General features: G+C 52.1%; 6 protein-coding genes across 6 annotated transcripts; 1 reads left to right on the top strand and 5 right to left on the bottom strand.

Annotated features, from left to right (window-relative positions):
• Positions 1–160: 160 nt before the first annotated feature.
• On the bottom strand, positions 161–608 carry P153DRAFT_85630 (uncharacterized protein). The gene has a single exon (XM_033673449.1). The coding sequence runs from the start codon at positions 475–477 to the stop codon at positions 199–201; it is 279 nt and encodes a 92-aa protein (XP_033520515.1). The 5' UTR covers positions 478–608; the 3' UTR covers positions 161–198.
• Positions 604–2,292, top strand: P153DRAFT_369480 (acetate kinase; the record flags this gene model as incomplete). The annotated part of the gene is made up of 1 exon (XM_033668787.1): positions 604–2,292. A coding segment is annotated over exon 1 (1,109 nt), but the record flags the coding sequence as incomplete, so codon positions are not given.
• Positions 2,293–2,695: 403 nt separating this feature from the next.
• P153DRAFT_359785 (Emopamil-binding protein) lies at positions 2,696–4,006 on the bottom strand (the record flags this gene model as incomplete). The annotated part of the gene is made up of 3 exons (XM_033666883.1): positions 2,696–2,837; positions 3,125–3,194; positions 3,400–4,006. 3 exons carry the CDS (start codon positions 4,004–4,006, stop codon positions 2,696–2,698), a joined length of 819 nt encoding a protein of 272 aa, XP_033520513.1.
• A 267-nt stretch (positions 4,007–4,273) lies between these two features.
• On the bottom strand, positions 4,274–4,921 carry P153DRAFT_85615 (uncharacterized protein). Its single transcript, XM_033673448.1, has one exon. It carries the CDS (start codon positions 4,729–4,731, stop codon positions 4,354–4,356), a length of 378 nt encoding a protein of 125 aa, XP_033520512.1. The 5' UTR covers positions 4,732–4,921; the 3' UTR covers positions 4,274–4,353.
• Positions 4,922–5,270: 349 nt separating this feature from the next.
• Positions 5,271–7,472, bottom strand: P153DRAFT_85646 (carbohydrate-binding module family 21 protein). The gene is made up of 3 exons (XM_033673450.1): positions 7,469–7,472; positions 6,951–7,331; positions 5,271–6,899 (listed from the first exon to the last, which is right to left on the bottom strand). The coding sequence occupies exons 2-3, from the start codon at positions 7,231–7,233 to the stop codon at positions 5,368–5,370; spliced, it is 1,815 nt and encodes a 604-aa protein (XP_033520511.1). The 5' UTR covers positions 7,234–7,331; positions 7,469–7,472; the 3' UTR covers positions 5,271–5,367.
• A 3,505-nt stretch (positions 7,473–10,977) lies between these two features.
• P153DRAFT_85608 (uncharacterized protein) lies at positions 10,978–11,575 on the bottom strand. The gene has a single exon (XM_033673447.1). The coding sequence runs from the start codon at positions 11,433–11,435 to the stop codon at positions 11,127–11,129; it is 309 nt and encodes a 102-aa protein (XP_033520510.1). The 5' UTR covers positions 11,436–11,575; the 3' UTR covers positions 10,978–11,126.
• Positions 11,576–16,124: the final 4,549 nt, after the last annotated feature.

Below are 16,124 nucleotides of genomic sequence, written 5' to 3'. Positions count from 1 at the left end.
GGTTCATGCGAGGTGGGCATGGAAGATCACGCAAACTGGTGTGTGTCTTTGTACGAGAAAAGAAGAAAAATCAAAGCAAAAATTTGTAAAACTCGCTGCATCTATGGGTTGTGATTGTGATAAGGACTTATTAGGCGACTCTTGTTTGGTTGTAGTGTATCGGGAGAGATGCGCGTGGGAAGGTACTAAGAGGTGACGTCACATGTATGAATTGAGGTTGTTGTTATGGAGTGGATCCTGTGGTGCACAAATCTGTGTATAGCTAGATACAGATTCATAAGACTGAAGCTTGACATCTGACGATGACGAAATTCCACGCAGATGGTGGGTGGTGGAAGTGGTGGTGGAGAAGAAAATTGTTAGAGCTCCGCGACATCCGATTATTCGACTCCTAGACTCGCACGTGGAAGGGGGATGATACAGATAAGCTCGTCCGGTCCGTACAAAAAGCAAGATCCAAGTACCCGGTTTGAGCATCGGAGGATCCTTGTACAGTACGTCTTTTGCCTAACTTCGCTGCGGTGTGTGTATGTGTGTGTATCAAGGGTCCCGCGTTTCTACAGACGTCATTGTTGCTCCAATAAAGTCCCACCTAACACCAGCGTCACAGGCAAGAACCACCCGCGATTGATTATACATCAAAGAAGTCTAACCCTCCAGTTATTTTGAGTCGACGGCTATCAAGTGCTCTGAAGTCTACTAAACAACACCAAACCGCCCGAGCACATCCCACACCATCATGCCCGAGATCATCCTCTCCATCAACGCCGGCTCCTCGAGCGTCAAGATCTCCGTCTACAAAACGCCCGAGACCGGATCTTCCACGCCCACCCAGCTCGCCGAAGCCTCAGTCGAGGGCCTGACCTCTCCGCCCGCTACATTAAAGTACGAAAGAGGGGATGAGAAAGTCAAAGACAAGGAGCTAGAAAACATTAAGACGCAGGAAGATGCATTCCGCTACGTGTTAGACTACCTCACAAATGATAAGGGCCTTTCTGAACTCAGCAAAAAAGAAGATATACGCTTTACGTGTCATCGGGTGGTGCATGGGGGCGACTACCCCCGCAGCCAGGTCATCGACAAGGAGACGTACCACCACATCGAAGAGCTGTCCGATCTCGCGCCGCTGCACAACGCGCCGGCTCTTGACATCGTCCGCGCAGTAGCGGATATCCTCCCCACGGCCAAAAACATCGCCTACTTTGACTCGGCGTTCCACAGCACGCTGCCCCCATACATAAGCACCTACCCGATCGACTCAGCCGTCGCGAAGAAGAACAAACTGCGAAAATACGGCTTCCACGGCATAAGCTACTCCTTCATCACGCACGCCGTTTCGACTTTCCTCGACAAGCCCGCCGATCAGCTGAATATCATCGCGCTGCACCTCGGCTCCGGCGCGTCCGCGTGCTGCATCAAGAACGGCAAGAGCCTCGACACATCCATGGGGCTGACGCCGCTTGCTGGCCTGCCTGGCGCGACGCGCAGCGGCAGCATCGACCCCAGCCTGATGTTCCACTTCACGCACTCAGCAGGCAAGCCCAGCCGCAGCAGCAGCGGACAACTGCACATCACGCAAGCCGAAGAAATCCTAAACAAATCCAGCGGCTGGAAAGCGCTAACCGGCACAACGGACTTTGGGAAGATCAGCGCCTCGGACCGCGAGCAGGATCAGCTCGCGTTTGCCATCTTCGTGGACCGCATCCTCAACTACGTTGCGCCGTACTTTACGAAGCTGGACGGCGAGGTCGATGCGCTGGTTTTTGCGGGCGGGATTGGCGAGAAGGGCGAGCGGTTACGACAGGCGGTTGTGGATGGCGTGCGGTGTTTGGGGTTCGAGCTCGATAAGGAGAAGAACAAGACGATGGGGGAGGATGTGGTTACGGATGTTAGTGCTGAGAAGGCGAGGTATAAGACGCTGGTTGTTAAGACGGATGAGCAGCTGGAGATGGCGAGGGGGGTGCTGATGGATAAGGATCGGTTTGTGGGGAAGAAGTAGGGGGGGGGGGTTTGAGTCGAGGTTGAGGTTGAGGTTGTTGTTGTCGTTGTTGGACGGGTGCAGTGTACATCCGAGTCCCGAGCTAGCCGGTCTTGTTTCTTTTTGGACTATCCGACGACATCCACTGATGGATGGGTTTGTGTGCATACTCTATCTGAATCTTATCCGTGCGATTATAGCTGTCTTCGTCGTGTGTTTAGTCCGAGAATCTAGAGTTAGCCAGTCAGGCTTGAAGCATAGCTTGATAATGCCCATGTCGATATCCATGTCCAAATCCCTCTCTTTACTCTGCTCCTTCCATACCACCGAGAACAAGCACACCCCTCAAAGCGTTATTGTGAAAGTTTTATACTTTGGGATGATGAATGAATCTGACTCGTTCCCTCACGCACGGAGAGCAGAAAGGGAGATTGAGTTTGGAAATCCGGATCAGACGGATAGAGTTACTGAGATGACTTGACGGAAGAGGATGTATAAGAATCTCGAGAGAAAAGGTAGGATAATCCGCGCACAATGTATATTGTGCTGCTGTATAACCTGGATGAACGGCATCCGATACTCACGCTTAGATTGCGACGCCTAAATGTCCTCGCCATGCATACGGTGTAAGACGAAAATCGTACGACGAGCAGACACCTTCTTTGTGTGTGCTCTTCATTTCAGCAGCGTCTCTTGATACTTCGTCGTCGTACCGCTTCAGTCGTCCTTTTTCAGATAGTTGACTAGATCTACCATCTCAGCCTGACTCATCGCCGCACTCATCGCGGCGTACGCCTCCCACAGAACCCACAGCGGGAAGACGACCCAAAGGCCGTTGAAGAAGGCGAGGTAAAGATATCTAGACAGCCAAGCATCAGCACAAATAAATGATATATGTCGGGCGAAGACGGCGGAATATGGGGTGTGGTTCCGATATATGGTGCTGACGGGAGTGTTGAGATGACAAGTGGGTCCCGCGGGAGACGGCGTATCCGCCCGCCAGCGCACATGCAGGGCCAGCACAGCGAGGGTTCTCAACACTGCAAACCCGGGTCGATAGGGCGCATGGGCAGTGGGTCGGGAGGCTCAAGTCGACAAACCACCGACGGGCGAAGGGGGGGTGGAAATGAGGCAAGATCCACTTACAGATACATCCAATTCGACGTGTCGAGATTGGGGCTGCCTGAAAGCCACTCAGGAGCGAAAGTCATCCAGCCTGGGTAGAGAAAGAAGGGTGACGTGTCAGCCTCATGGATGTGACGCTTTGAAACAAAAACAAAAGCTCAACAAACAAAATCAGCGGGCCGAAGCCCATGGTAGATGCGCGTGCGCCTCACAAAAGACGCAGGGCGCGCCCCCCGCCTCTTGGGTGTGTGACATGACTGAAGGGAAAATGTGGGCGGTGTCGGAAACGAACTCACCTCCATATATCTCGCCCGTCGCAAGAATCACCATCCAGAACCACTTCTTCAACACGCCCTTTCGCTCCTCGCCCCGCAAGCTCCAACAGATCCACAGCGCCAACGGACCCGCCACGAATACCGTCAACAGCTCCAGGCTGATGACCGTCAGATCCGTCCCTCCCCACCGCTTGTCCGCCTTTGCATATTCCTGCCACAGCCTGCTCGCAGGGCTCTCGCCGTAGTTCGCTCCATACAGCCTGTCCTTGATACCCAGCCAGTAGACGTCCGGAGGCGTGAAGAGCGTGACATGGAGGTTCTTCTGTGCGGCGAAGCTGGTCGGCAGCGCGTACGACACGAAGAAGCAGTTCCACAGGAAGCTGCCCTCGAAGACGAAGTGTACGAGGGCGTCGAACAGGTGCCAGATGAACAGGATGCGGATCTTCAGCGACGCGGTGCGGGGAAGCGCTTTGGTGGAGATTGCATAGGCGCCGGCGAGGAGGGCGACCACACCGAGGAGCGAGGCGACGGTCGTGGCATCGATTTCGGGGCCCGAGCGAGGGACGACAGGTGGAGGGAGGGGAGGTGGGGGAGGACTTGACTTGAGGAAGCTGGAGCCCCAGGCCATTGTTGCACGCGACTACGAAGAGCAGGAAGAAGCCAAAACAGCCACGAGGACGGAAAAACGACAGAGCTCGGTCGAGGATAAACCGACAAGAGGTTGGGTCAAGTGGTGAAGAGAGACCAGGGTCCACTCGCGTCAGCCAAGCGGGGACTGGTGGGCCTCATGCCGGTCAGTCACATGGTCAGAAATCGCAATCTAGACCTTGGCTACCGTCTTTGGGCGGCAAGAAGATGCTCACGAGGCACGACGACAACAGCATCTGTGCACAAGAGGTTGGTTATGCCATATTTTTGCATTGACTGGGTATATAGGTAGTACTGCTTCGACCCGCCCAAGCATACTCGACTGAACTACTCCCGAACCCACCATGTACAAAGCGCCGCATACAACAAACAACCATCAATACAGAACACACACAACGACACCATCGACGATGACAATTTGAAACAACCTGCAGCATCACATTTGACGATCCAGTACCGCCGCCTGCGTACGACCAATCGACCATCGGTAGTAATGAAGGAAAACGCTACAAAATGCAAACAACCCGCTTTTTCGATCCCGTAAAGAAGGAGCGACCAACAATGACTTTGAGACGTGACGAGGACCCCCAAAAAAAAGAAAGGCATTACAACCACCATAGCGCATGGAAAATCGAAGAGAGATAGAAATACCCAGAAAACTCCGTAATCGAACTGGACCAGAAGGACGCCGGCTGGTAAAGACATGCAAGAAGGCCGCCTGGAAAATGCAGCAAAAATTCCATCCGAGCTATGTTGGAACACGACCGTCTCAAGAGAGACTGTCCGAACAGAAACGCCATCCGCCGGGCTCACGACAGCAAGTCATACCGTGGTGAAAAAGACTTGTGAGCGCTCAGTTGCCAGAAAGCCAGCAACGTCCGCTCCACGCATCATCGTCAATCAGGTCATGAGCGGGCCTTCGTGTCCAAGGAAATTTGTTAAGCGTAAGACGCAATTATGAGGTGAGAGGTTATGGTGTTTTACACGCATGTTTGAGGAGTATGGCCCCGTTCAACAAACATGCCACCATGCATGTTGAAGCCATACTGGGATGCAATGTGATCGTCAAGGCCGGATCCGGTGAGTGGTCCAGGCGATGTTGATCGAGACAAGAAAGGCGAGACATTTCGAGAAAAGACGGCGTCATTGGCTCCGTCTACCAAGACAGGCAGAGCAGGAGACGGTGGGCTATTGGTGATTGAAGACTGACTGCTACCAGAACTGTTGTGCAGTTCGTACTCGACAGCGCCGTCGCTGTGCGTTGATTTAGTTGCCGGAGCGGCAGTAATCGGAGAACACTTTCCAGTAGGTGTACCGAACTGAAGACGTATTAGTGTCCGTCTAGGCCTGCTTGCTGGAGTGTTGAGGTTGGGAACGTACAAAGCAAAACTTCTGGATCAACTCGTTGTATTCTGCGGACTGTAGGTCAGGCTTCTCGGCTGAGAAGGTATTGGGCCTGGTGCCAGGAATAGGAGCGCCGGTAGTGTGTGCCTTGAGCACTGCTGCCGGACGATCAAAGTAGCCCTTGGGCGCCATGTTTCCGCCGTTGTTCTTGATGCCACTCCGATCGCCCAGAGCAGTCTGAGCTGTTGACAAGGCAGCCGAAAGGGAAGCGCCGAAGTCGTAGCGAGCAGAGAAAGCCAGGCCAGCCTGGGTCTTGGGGGCTTGCATCGATACCACACCTCGCTTACTCTTAGGCTTGAGACGGATCGCAGGTTCACGGCTACCGAACTCGAACTTGTTCTCCGAGTCATGGCCAAAGTCGTCGTCAGCAGTCACGAAGCGAGGGCGCGGTGAAACTGGCGAGTGACGACTGCGAGGGATGGCACCAAGAGCGACATTGGAACGCTTGCTCTGGCGCGGCTGATGCTGCTTCGTCTTCTTGGTGAAGTCAACCTGGTAGTTCATGTTGTTGTTGCTGTCCCAGAACTCCTGGCCGTTCACTTGGTAGCGTACGCACAGCAGAAGTGTCTTGGACTCGAGGTTGGCCTGATCAGCTAACTTGATGTTGAAGTTGAACCGGTCGTGGCCATCATCCTTGTGCTTCTTGCGAACGTCGTGATTGAACTCAGCAACTACTTCAGAGGTAGTCTTCCAGTAGTCAAGTGTGAAGCGAGCCACAACCAATTTTTGGAAGGAAATGTTGGCACACGCGATGTTGCCAACCAACGTCTGGTTGTCAGAAGCAAGAAAAATGCGTTCCACTCGAACAGGTGAGGTCTGTCGCTCATATGAATCCGATGTCGGGAAGTTGGCTAACTTGATCTCCCATTCGGGGGTCTTGTCGCGAGAGTCCTCTTCCTCAAAAGGATACTCGGTCTCGCTATCGTATGTTTGAACAGGCGAGGAGCCCACGCTAACGGCGATTGGGCGATCAGCATGCAAGAAGTGTCGTACCTGCTCCATGTTCTCGTTGAAGTGCACCGCCTTGGAGTAGGTTGGAGTGCCCGGCATGCTTGAAGGCCTGCGGCGCGAAGGAGGCCTGAGAGCTGGCCTGACCAACTCACCCGACTTCTTGCGGAGAAGAGGCGGTTTCATCCTGAGGTCGTCGTCCTCGGCATCGCTGTCGTCTGAGCTGATGATTGTGTCTGTCATCAAGGGCTCGAGGACGTGCTTGGAGAGCATGATGTCGCTTGATGAGCGAGAGTGTGCAATCTTGCGAGCCTCTACGGATAGTGACCGGGCCGCAGTCATTGGCTGGGGGGTATTGGTTGGTGTTACCGTGACAGCAACCTGGCGTGGGGAGCTATGGCTTGGTGAGGATTCCCGCTTTACGTTGATGTGCTGCAAGGCCTGCTCGAGCTCCCTCAGGTTGCCTATGCTGCGACCCCGCTCATCATCATCCGAGGAATCGGGAGGAGTGGTGATCGCGCCTGACGGAATCAGATGATCGTTCATAGGAGGAGGAGACGGACGGATGCTACCATTTCTTGACAGCCCGCGGGCACGGTCTGCGTCAGACGCAATGTCTACGCCGCCGTTGGCAGCAAGTCCATTTGCATCGGTGCTGCTGGGAGACGACGGGAACGAAGGCGAGCGGCGTTGCTTGTGGAGATACGATGTGGAAGAGACGGAACGAGGCAGGGCAGGTCGCTGTGTTGGAGCAGGGGCTGCCGCGAAGTTGGTGTAGGAATGGGTGCGGCTGATGATAGGGCTGCTGGTCTTGGAGGATGCCGGCGACCGCTGGGAGGGGGGAGTGTAAGGCATTCGGTCGGCTTCCGGGGTGATGGAGCGGGTCGAATGTGTCGAGATGGGATGGAGATCAGGGTTGCGGGTGCATTAGAAGAAGCTACGGAGTGGGCGGTCTGGCGGGAATATTAGCGTCTGCACCAGTGATAGTGGTTGTCGTGGCAGTGCAGTGGACAGCAGCAACAAGCGCAGCAGATTGGCACTGCTTAGCGACTGGCTCACGTGTGGGGTGCTGGCACTGAGGCAAACTTACAGAAATTATCTAGGTGAAGGAACGGCTCGTGAAGCTCGGGGCTTGCAGGAACGGGTCGTGGTAGGTAAAGGTCGCGACGTGGATACTCACAGCTAGCCAAAGCGGTGATGACGTCTGACTGGGGGGGGTGTGCTTGGAGCGTGGGGACTCGAAGCAGACAATTGGGTGTCGAGATGGTTTGGGCCGGTGGCTTCCGTGTGGACAGAAGAGGCTTTCGTACGACGGCTCCTGGGTGGAAGGTACCTGTGTCGAGGCTGCAGTGTGGGAGGAGGAGAGGTGGAGTCGAGTCGTGAAGGGCAAAACCTGCTCGATGCACGCTGACGACCTATTAAAGGGTCTGAGGCTGGCAATGGCCTAGAAATTTGTTGGAGAGGGGAGAGGAGAGTGTTGAGGAGCGGCAACAATGAGCTGCAGGGCCGCGACTACTATTGGGAACAGTGTGCCGGGGTTTCATGGAGCCTGGGCTTAATCTGCTTTGCCATTGCAGAAGCGATGATTTAGCGCCATGCACGATCCACCCAACAGACCGGGGTTGCAACAAGGATTTTCAATGAGGACGCAGCCAAGCGGGGACAACCGGTTCTGGGAATCGTTCAAGGCCGAGTGAGCGCGGTGCGTCGTACGGCTAGGTGCTGACGCCTCTGCCTGTCCATCTGTAATCGCGCCGACGGCGGAGAGACGACCAAGACAACAAAGATACTTTGCGGTACATGCCTGGCGTGCTCGTGGCGCCGGCCCATCACACATCCTGGATCTGCCTCCTCTATCAGCCCATGATCGAATCTCCCAACCGTACGCGAAGGCGACGGCATGGCTGCTAATTCGGACCGCTCTGCACTCAACAACACCTCGTCCGTGGTTTCTCACCAACTGGGTCGGTGAGCAGTGGGGGCTGTATGTCATTATCCGCCTCCATCCACACGACTTGGAAAATACGGAGGCCCATGGGGGTCGTTTCTTCATCATGCACCCACCGGAGTCTAAAAAGTCTCCGCAATTTTGCTGTCATAATGCCCACAGTCCACTTAGCAAGGCTTACTTGACGCTCAGCCGTTGGACAGGCGCTGCTAAATTTGCTTCTTCTTGTAATGTGGCAAGCACAAGCCACGCAATCACCTTCCGATTGCGCACATGCCAGGTGTTACTCGAGCGATGGCGTCATGTTCATCTCAACTCTCAGCGCTACCACGACAACCACTTCTTCTCGACACCACCAGCACTCTTTTCGCCGTCACTGTGGCGGTGCGCACGATAGGGGCACCAGCTCTCGCGTGTACCTGGATCATAGAGGCGAACTCGGCCTCTTCCAGCGCCTCTTCTGGGCTTTCCATCTCAATCGAGGTGATCGCCATGCCACTTGGAAAAGGCGGTCGGCTTTAGCGTCAGCCCGAACCAGAGCCGCTAAGCCGCACGATAATCCCTGCTCATCGCAAAAAAGTTGTCAATACGACTCGAGACGCAATTTGCACCTTGATTCTCACCACCAAAACTCGATCACGATGCGCGATAACGCTACACTGATGAAACTGCAACGCCGTGATACCCGTTTGCTGACAATGCTTGTCCACTCAAGGAGAACGTGCATTACTAGGTAGTGAAACTCACACCAGGGTGAGAGGCTTTTGTCAGCTTCCCCGCACCTCCAAGCACTCACCAGAGCAACTCTAACCGTCGTTACCGAACACAACCCAGCCTTCGTGGCAGACTCCGATGCAAAGGGGTTCCTGTTCTGGCAGCTGTACCCAACATCTCCATCTTGCGCGCGCCTACGCATCTCCACCCATGGATTGATAACGGACGGCTTGTCCGGGTCAAAGATTGGTGGCTGACAAGTACTAGAGTGTTTTCACGAAACTGGGAAGAGTCGACCAGGATCTATACACGTACAGTCTTATCGCGAGCTGGCCTGATCTCAGCATCGAGATTCGAAACACGGCTTCCGGGAAGGAGCAGAGTCTGTCAATTCAATACCGTCATTCAATGTCCCTTGTAAAAATGTTCGAGCGAATTTCCATCCCATCAGCACCTGAAACACATAACTTCTGACAAACTTGGTTATTGTAACTTCATCAAGATGGCCAGACCCAAATTTCCAAGAAACTATCCCGCATGCAGCCCCGGACAGCCCCACTTCGCGATGCCGTTCCAAAGTTTTCGCCCGGCAAAACTCAAGGATCCGAGCCAATTGTGTTTGACGAAGAAGCTCACCGCTCAAGGCTCCGCTGATTGCGCCGTGCCTTATCAGCGATCTCCCCCAGAATAGCGATCCCAGCAAGCTGATCACGTTAGCTCTGCCAAGTTTCTTAGCGAGCTAGCCGCATCTTTGACATGGTCCGATCGCTGCAACTCCGAAACACAACGGCTCTACATGGTACCGCGAGTCAGTGGTGAATTTGGACTCGTAGATTTACATGAAGTGTTAACAACAGGGTGTGTCTAACCAGATCCATTCGCTTTGAAGATCACTGTTGAGATTTGCAACTCCGGGAGCGCGCAGTGTCCTGCCATAGTGGTAATGTTCACAACCAAATCGATGCGACCATCCTTCAGCCATCGGGTGGTCGAGTAAACAAATCCATACGCTCTCCCTTCGTCGATGGCCATTGCGTTCATTCTCGTTCTAGACAGCAGTAGTAATGTAGTGCCTATGCATTCATACGGAAGAAGTGCTATATCATCGTATACAGAGCGGGGGATCATGTTGATTTATCGAACCAATCTGACATTGATGCTAGTTTGAGAAAATCCTCTCAAAAGCACATTTTTACGAACCACCACGCTCTTCAACATATACGCATCTTTGCTGCGAACAACCTGATCACGTTAGCGGTATTGTGATTGAGCAAGATTGTGCGCCCCATGAGATGCATTGAGTGATGATTGTCTGTGCGAAGTTCGTTGATCCAAGATCACCATCGATAGTATCTCCGTCTAAGGACCGAATGCAATAAACTTTGTTTTTACTTCACGTCTACAATTTCTATTGGACTACCATGGGACTCGCTTCCCATAAAACTGTAGTAGGGACATAGAACCACGCAAGACGTAACTCCATTTCTGTCAGGAGAGACCTGTCCCGCATTTGATATCATATCTGCTCCACGAACATGCTCACTATCAAACGGATCAGTATCACCCGCAGATAGTCTGGATCTAGACAGCGGTAAGCCATCGCTTAGACTACCCCACGTCTGCGATCGTATTCTTAGCCCCCACTCAACAATATGACTGGATATAGCAGGGATCTCGACTTATCAGCTAACCGTGATAGGTTTGACTTGTGTATTGTTGACAAAGGTAACGACCAGCCTCCCTGTGTGACATGACATTTCACTCATTTCGCTAGGTAAAATTCAGGAGCCATACTTACTGACTTGACGGTAGAACACGGTTGCAGATATGGAGTACATACATGCATACGAACGAAAGAACACATATCTACAAATCCCATAGTACTGATGAACTGGACCTGAAACCCCGCAGAACGACGTGATTGGTACCTGCTGTACGTGTATCGTTGCACCACGCTCACTTTCGTCTCCACAAACCTCGTGCCGATGGGGTTATCGGCACATTCCCTACCATTACCGCTGGCCAGTGATACAGGACCTGGGGCACGTTTCATGCCCGCGACCTTGTCATACCAACATATCAACTTTCATACGCTGGAACTTCCCCACAAACTAGCATGCAAGTAAATGCAGGGGGGCTCTAGAATTCTGGGGGACGGCAGCGATGGAGTGCGGCTGATCTTTCCTACCGTCAGACTTGCCCCGCTAACTCTGATGAACGGAACTATAGGTGGAGCCTGAGAGATTTTTACAGAGATTCGTACTTGCTCCGCATCCACTGATAACGTGAACCCGAGTGTGTTATCAGTCGCTTTGCTGGTTCGATACGGCTGGTACAGCTTCTCCAATATTGCACTGGCCTCCTCAACACCCAGATTTACTTTGAGATTCAACATACTAGATCACGGTTCGTTCCCATCCGAACCTCGCTGAGGCTATAAGAACAAGCAAACCCGGTTCAAGACCCTGCATACGAGGGAGTTCGTATTTGATAAGCCTACTGTGGTCCCCCCCAGAAGTATAAGCCATTCGCCTCTTGTGGGTACCTTCCAGGACGCTCACGGATTGGTCAAAAGCCTCTTAATCAGCAATTCTGACGAATAGAAGATTAGTACGCAAAGTGGGGAATGGCTTATACTTCTGGGGGGGACCACAGTAGGTTCGATGGCTTCTGCATCCAACAAGACGACCCCACTTCTCCCAAGACTTCACCTCTTGACGTCGACGACTTCGGCGTATCTTGACACATCGCATACCAGCCTCTCTTGCCAGCCCTCACGAACAACCGCATTCAGCAATGCGTGCCGCACATATCCAACAGACTTGAATTTGGTATGTCGTGGAACAGCACGTCGTCTGGGGTCTGCTGCAATGGCAGTCTTGATTACCATGACAGCATACCGCGCAACACTTACCTGGACATACGATATAGGTCCAGACGAGGTTCTATCGCGGGGTAACAAGGTTATATCTCTGCTCCAAGCGGTGAACGCAGTGGCATGGACCGAGCCGAGTGAGATTGATTGTTGACTTGGTGCCGACTTAACTCAACATCCCGAGTGCTGACGCGGGGTAAGATGCCGGTATGCCCACAATGGAGATATGCATCAAGGCGGAGATGAGGGTTTCGCATACCCAATATCGCGATAACAACCCCTATCGTACGAGGGAGCTCCTTCCGTTCCTCAGTCTACCCTATCTCCCGCCATACCTAATACGCGCGTCTCTATACCATCTCATTACCACATCATTATCTTCGCTATCTTCAACACAAGATCAGTCCATTTTATTACAGTTGTCCCCATCACGTCTGTCATGTTCTCCATAGTATCATGTTCGAACCGCCCTGCACGACAAGATGGGTTCGCACAGCCATGCACTGCGCCAAGTGTAACGCCCGCAGGCGCTCATGCATGCGCCCCCGCTCTCAACAACATCTCACACTGCCACTCGGAAAGCAACCACACCCTGTCCTGCAGAAGTCGCGAGCGAAAACACGGTATTGCACGTTGAGAGGATAATCGGCACATGGATCCGTCAGGGAGGACCAAAACAGGGCACACGGTTCCCTATGAGGAAGCAGGAAGCTAGTATTGTCGGGTTTGGTCGCCGAAAAGCACGACGCGTTGGTAACTGTCGAGCGTATTGGCGGAATGTCCTCCTTGCGAAGTGACGTTCATCGTCGACGATATCGCACCGAGTATGACACGATCATCTGTCGTTCAAGCTGGGGCCAAGGATATAACCTTGGAGCAGCATGTCACTCCTCAGCTCCAAAGTCAAGGTTTGCACTCTTAATCAGCGTGGCGTAGACCGAGGCCATAAGTTGCGCCACTAGTCAGCTTCATCGGGTGACATTTATTGGGGACAGGCAACGCCTGTTTAGTGGCTGCTAGCAATTGACTATGGCTTGAAGTTGCTCAGATGCATGACACAAGCAGCAACTAGGTGGGATACTCCTTGAGGATAACCGTTGGACAAGGTTCTTGCGAAAATGTGCTTTCATATATCGTAAAGTAGTTATACGTTTGCTTTTTTTCGAATGGTAGATTGCTCCATGACGAATTCTACTTACGCAAGTGCTACCTACATTCATCATAATCTTCGCATCTTCAACAACAGTTTTGCTTCGCTTAGCTGTATTCTCCATGTATGAGAGTCTTGTGAGATCATTGTTCTTCATCAATTGCACAATCCATTCCTCTGCTGTCTACACATGCAACAACAAATACAAGATACCTACAACACATAACCGGGATTTCTCAAAACGAGTGATAACTAAATAAGGAAGACTTTGTATAGACCAATAGTCTAGTTTGTTTGTGAATGATCACAACCCGATTTTGGAGCGTAGCAAAACTAGCTTCTTTGCCCTTGACTAAAGACGAATGTAACAGTTTGTACATTTACTAAAGTGTGATAGTAATATGATCTTGAGCTTCAAACACATACGTCTAAGCGCCCCATACCCGAATATACTTATACGGACACAAGTCATCTTGAGATTATTGTAGCGCGTGGTTCAGAGAAGTGCTGTTTTGTAATGGGCAAATAAGTAAGCCTCAAGAAGTCTTTCAAATCCAAAATGGTATTAGACAGCAAAAACCAAAGACACAAGAGATCCAAAGAAACATAGAGATATTCGAGTCTTATTTATGTAGACCGAGTAAGTTTTGTAAAGTAAGAATGATGTTGGTTGCAGCTTGGAAATGGTGATCTTTGGTGTTGTTTGCAAAATTTGGTGGCTCGGTAGATGTGTAGCGCACACAAGCTTCTAAACACTACATACTCAAACTCCGATTTGATACAATGTAGTTGAAACTCTTGGACTTCTACCTTGGACCCTCATCTCTCCGGCACCAAAAGCGTAAGATCTTGGATCTCCGGCCTAGCGTGCTCACCTGCACGCCCAGCAGAAATTTTCCAGCACACCCACCTTGCGCATTCACAACGCCCGACTACTTGCCTCCACAGCCAGCCGCAAAAACACACCTCACCCCATTCCCCTTACTCATGACAATTCGTCTCTACGCGCCGAGCTTACCGCACAGAAATAATACTCTCGTATCCTGAGGTTGTGGGGAACTACGTTATGCTATAGAGGGAATGGACGGATGGGGCGCGTCGGAGCGGCGAATCCTCAACAACACGGATCGGACATGGTCAAAAGCCACAGCACTGGTGTCGTGCATGACGCCTAACCGCCCGGCGGCTGCGATGTCAGGGTCTTGGGCGAACTGGTTGGGAAGGGAAGAGGAGGTGTGTAACGGGCGGTTGTGCGGGCAATTTTTTTCGGTACGAATAGCTATTATAGGATTGTGAAGGCATGAAGATGGTGAAGTAAGTGTTAGTGTCGGGCCGAGATTTCTTGCTTGTCATGAGACGAGCCTTATTTGTTTCTGCGACGCTCCGGTGGAGCTGTGGAGGGGTGTGTGTGGAGTTTGTGCACATGGTGGAGTTTTGTCGGCGTCGATTACGTTTCTGGGGTAAGACTGTGGAGGGCGTTCGCGAGAGCCAGGACGCGGGTTCGGCCGGTTCCCTGGATATCAAGTCATGGCAATCAAGCCCCGAGATTGGAGGTATCGGATGATGAAATGTAACCGATTCGCGTTCGGATTTTCTTTCGCAGAGCCTCTATCAGAGCTTCTAATGCAAATACAGCGATCGCCTAGAAAACTACTACCACAAGTGTTTCTTGGTATGGACCATCCCGTGAATCCAGGGTCACCGAACGACAGGCAGGGTCTTCACATAGCTTCGATATGCAAGGAAAGCAAAACCAGTTAGCCACAAATGAGATCACACCGCCTGCTGGATCTGAGGTCGATCAACATCAACCCGCAATGTCCAGGTTTACTCCAGACTCTCCATCTCTCGCGGCAAAATTTGCTTCGCCTTATTAGCCCTCAGCAAGTAGCCTTTACGCTGCACAGTAACACACCAAACTGTTGAGAGTGGGTCTTTCCCCACCTTGGCCGCTCATGCTTGCGCGAGGCAAGACACACCTGCGGTTACAGACATCCTCATGGAGAGGGTGGTGGAGCATTGCATAGGCTGAAGACGTTAGATCTGGAAATTTCACGAGGGAGCTTGAGTTGTCCGGGAGAGCAAATCATTGGGGACTTGGTGTGGGAGTGGTGTGATGATTTCCAGCGATCTGTCTGAGTGCATTCACATCGTGCTGGGAAGGAGTTTGGATATGCCTTTTCTTTCGATTGATTGGTGATGAACACTGACCGTTCGTGAACCACTTGTGGGGAATGTAAGATTGCGGATCGTACGTTTGGTTTCGGGGTTGGAGTTGCCTATCAGACATCTGTTGCAAGTTGACGCTCGTTCGTTGTATATTCGGACATTTGTGAGACAGGTCTTCTTCCCCGAATGAAACCCGCGCGATACTGGTCATTCTTACCTTGCAACCTTTTCTGCGTGGCATGTCTGACTCCATATATTCGGGTTAATTCAATACCGAGATATCCTTTACCAAAGAGATCTAGCGGACCAAGTTAGCTAACGTAAGATTCAGCCTTTTCCCAACAACATGCACTCCATCTCGATGACTGGCATTCGAACTTCGAAGCTCTTTGATGATGGTATTACGATCCATGGTACACCTCTCTGGAAAAGTGAACCTTCGACATCTACTGACGAAAGCCAAGGTGTGGCTCAAGTAGCGTAATCGCGTTTCTCCGTCGATATCGCAATCGAAAATCCTGCAACCCCGTAGTTGGTCGAGTGAATCCTTCGAGCCCTAATGGTCTTCCTCATGATCGATGGCGTCTCTGGATTCGACCGGAACGGTAGCGCTTGGTCCCAAGACGGACCGTCTGCGCAGGGTATGACGAAGGGTGGTGTGCGAAACCCTGTTCTCAACATGTGAAAGCTCCACTCTCTGCTGATCAGGGTCCCGGTTGCGTATCGATGCTAGAAATGAGGGGTCCAGACGTCGGCGCCCGCGTCGAGCTGCACTGCAATCAAGTGTGGAGAGCGTCAAGAGCAATTGTGGGGACTGCATCGTTGGTTCGGAATGTTAGATTTGTAAATCCCCAAGGATGGCGTTAATAATGGAAAATGATATCGTTGAA

This window comes from Dothidotthia symphoricarpi, assembly GCF_010015815.1.
Source record: "Dothidotthia symphoricarpi CBS 119687 unplaced genomic scaffold P153scaffold_18, whole genome shotgun sequence".
NCBI classification, from domain to species: domain Eukaryota; kingdom Fungi; phylum Ascomycota; class Dothideomycetes; order Pleosporales; family Dothidotthiaceae; genus Dothidotthia; species Dothidotthia symphoricarpi.
This window is presented reverse-complemented; position numbering and strand designations above follow the sequence as displayed.

Bases quoted from the DNA above. Each gene is read 5' to 3' on its own strand.
- P153DRAFT_85608 (XM_033673447.1), bottom strand. From the start codon at position 11,435: ATGTTGAATCTCAAAGTAAATCTGGGTGTTGAGGAGGCCAGTGCAATA.
- P153DRAFT_85630 (XM_033673449.1), bottom strand. From the start codon at position 477: ATGCTCAAACCGGGTACTTGGATCTTGCTTTTTGTACGGACCGGACGA.
- P153DRAFT_85646 (XM_033673450.1), bottom strand. From the start codon at position 7,233: ATGCCTTACACTCCCCCCTCCCAGCGGTCGCCGGCATCCTCCAAGACC. The intron at 6,900-6,950 runs GTAGCATCCGTC...TGATTCCGTCAG, and splicing joins CCGCGGGCTGTCAAGAAATG to GCGCGATCACCACTCCTCCC.
- P153DRAFT_85615 (XM_033673448.1), bottom strand. From the start codon at position 4,731: ATGTCTTTACCAGCCGGCGTCCTTCTGGTCCAGTTCGATTACGGAGTT.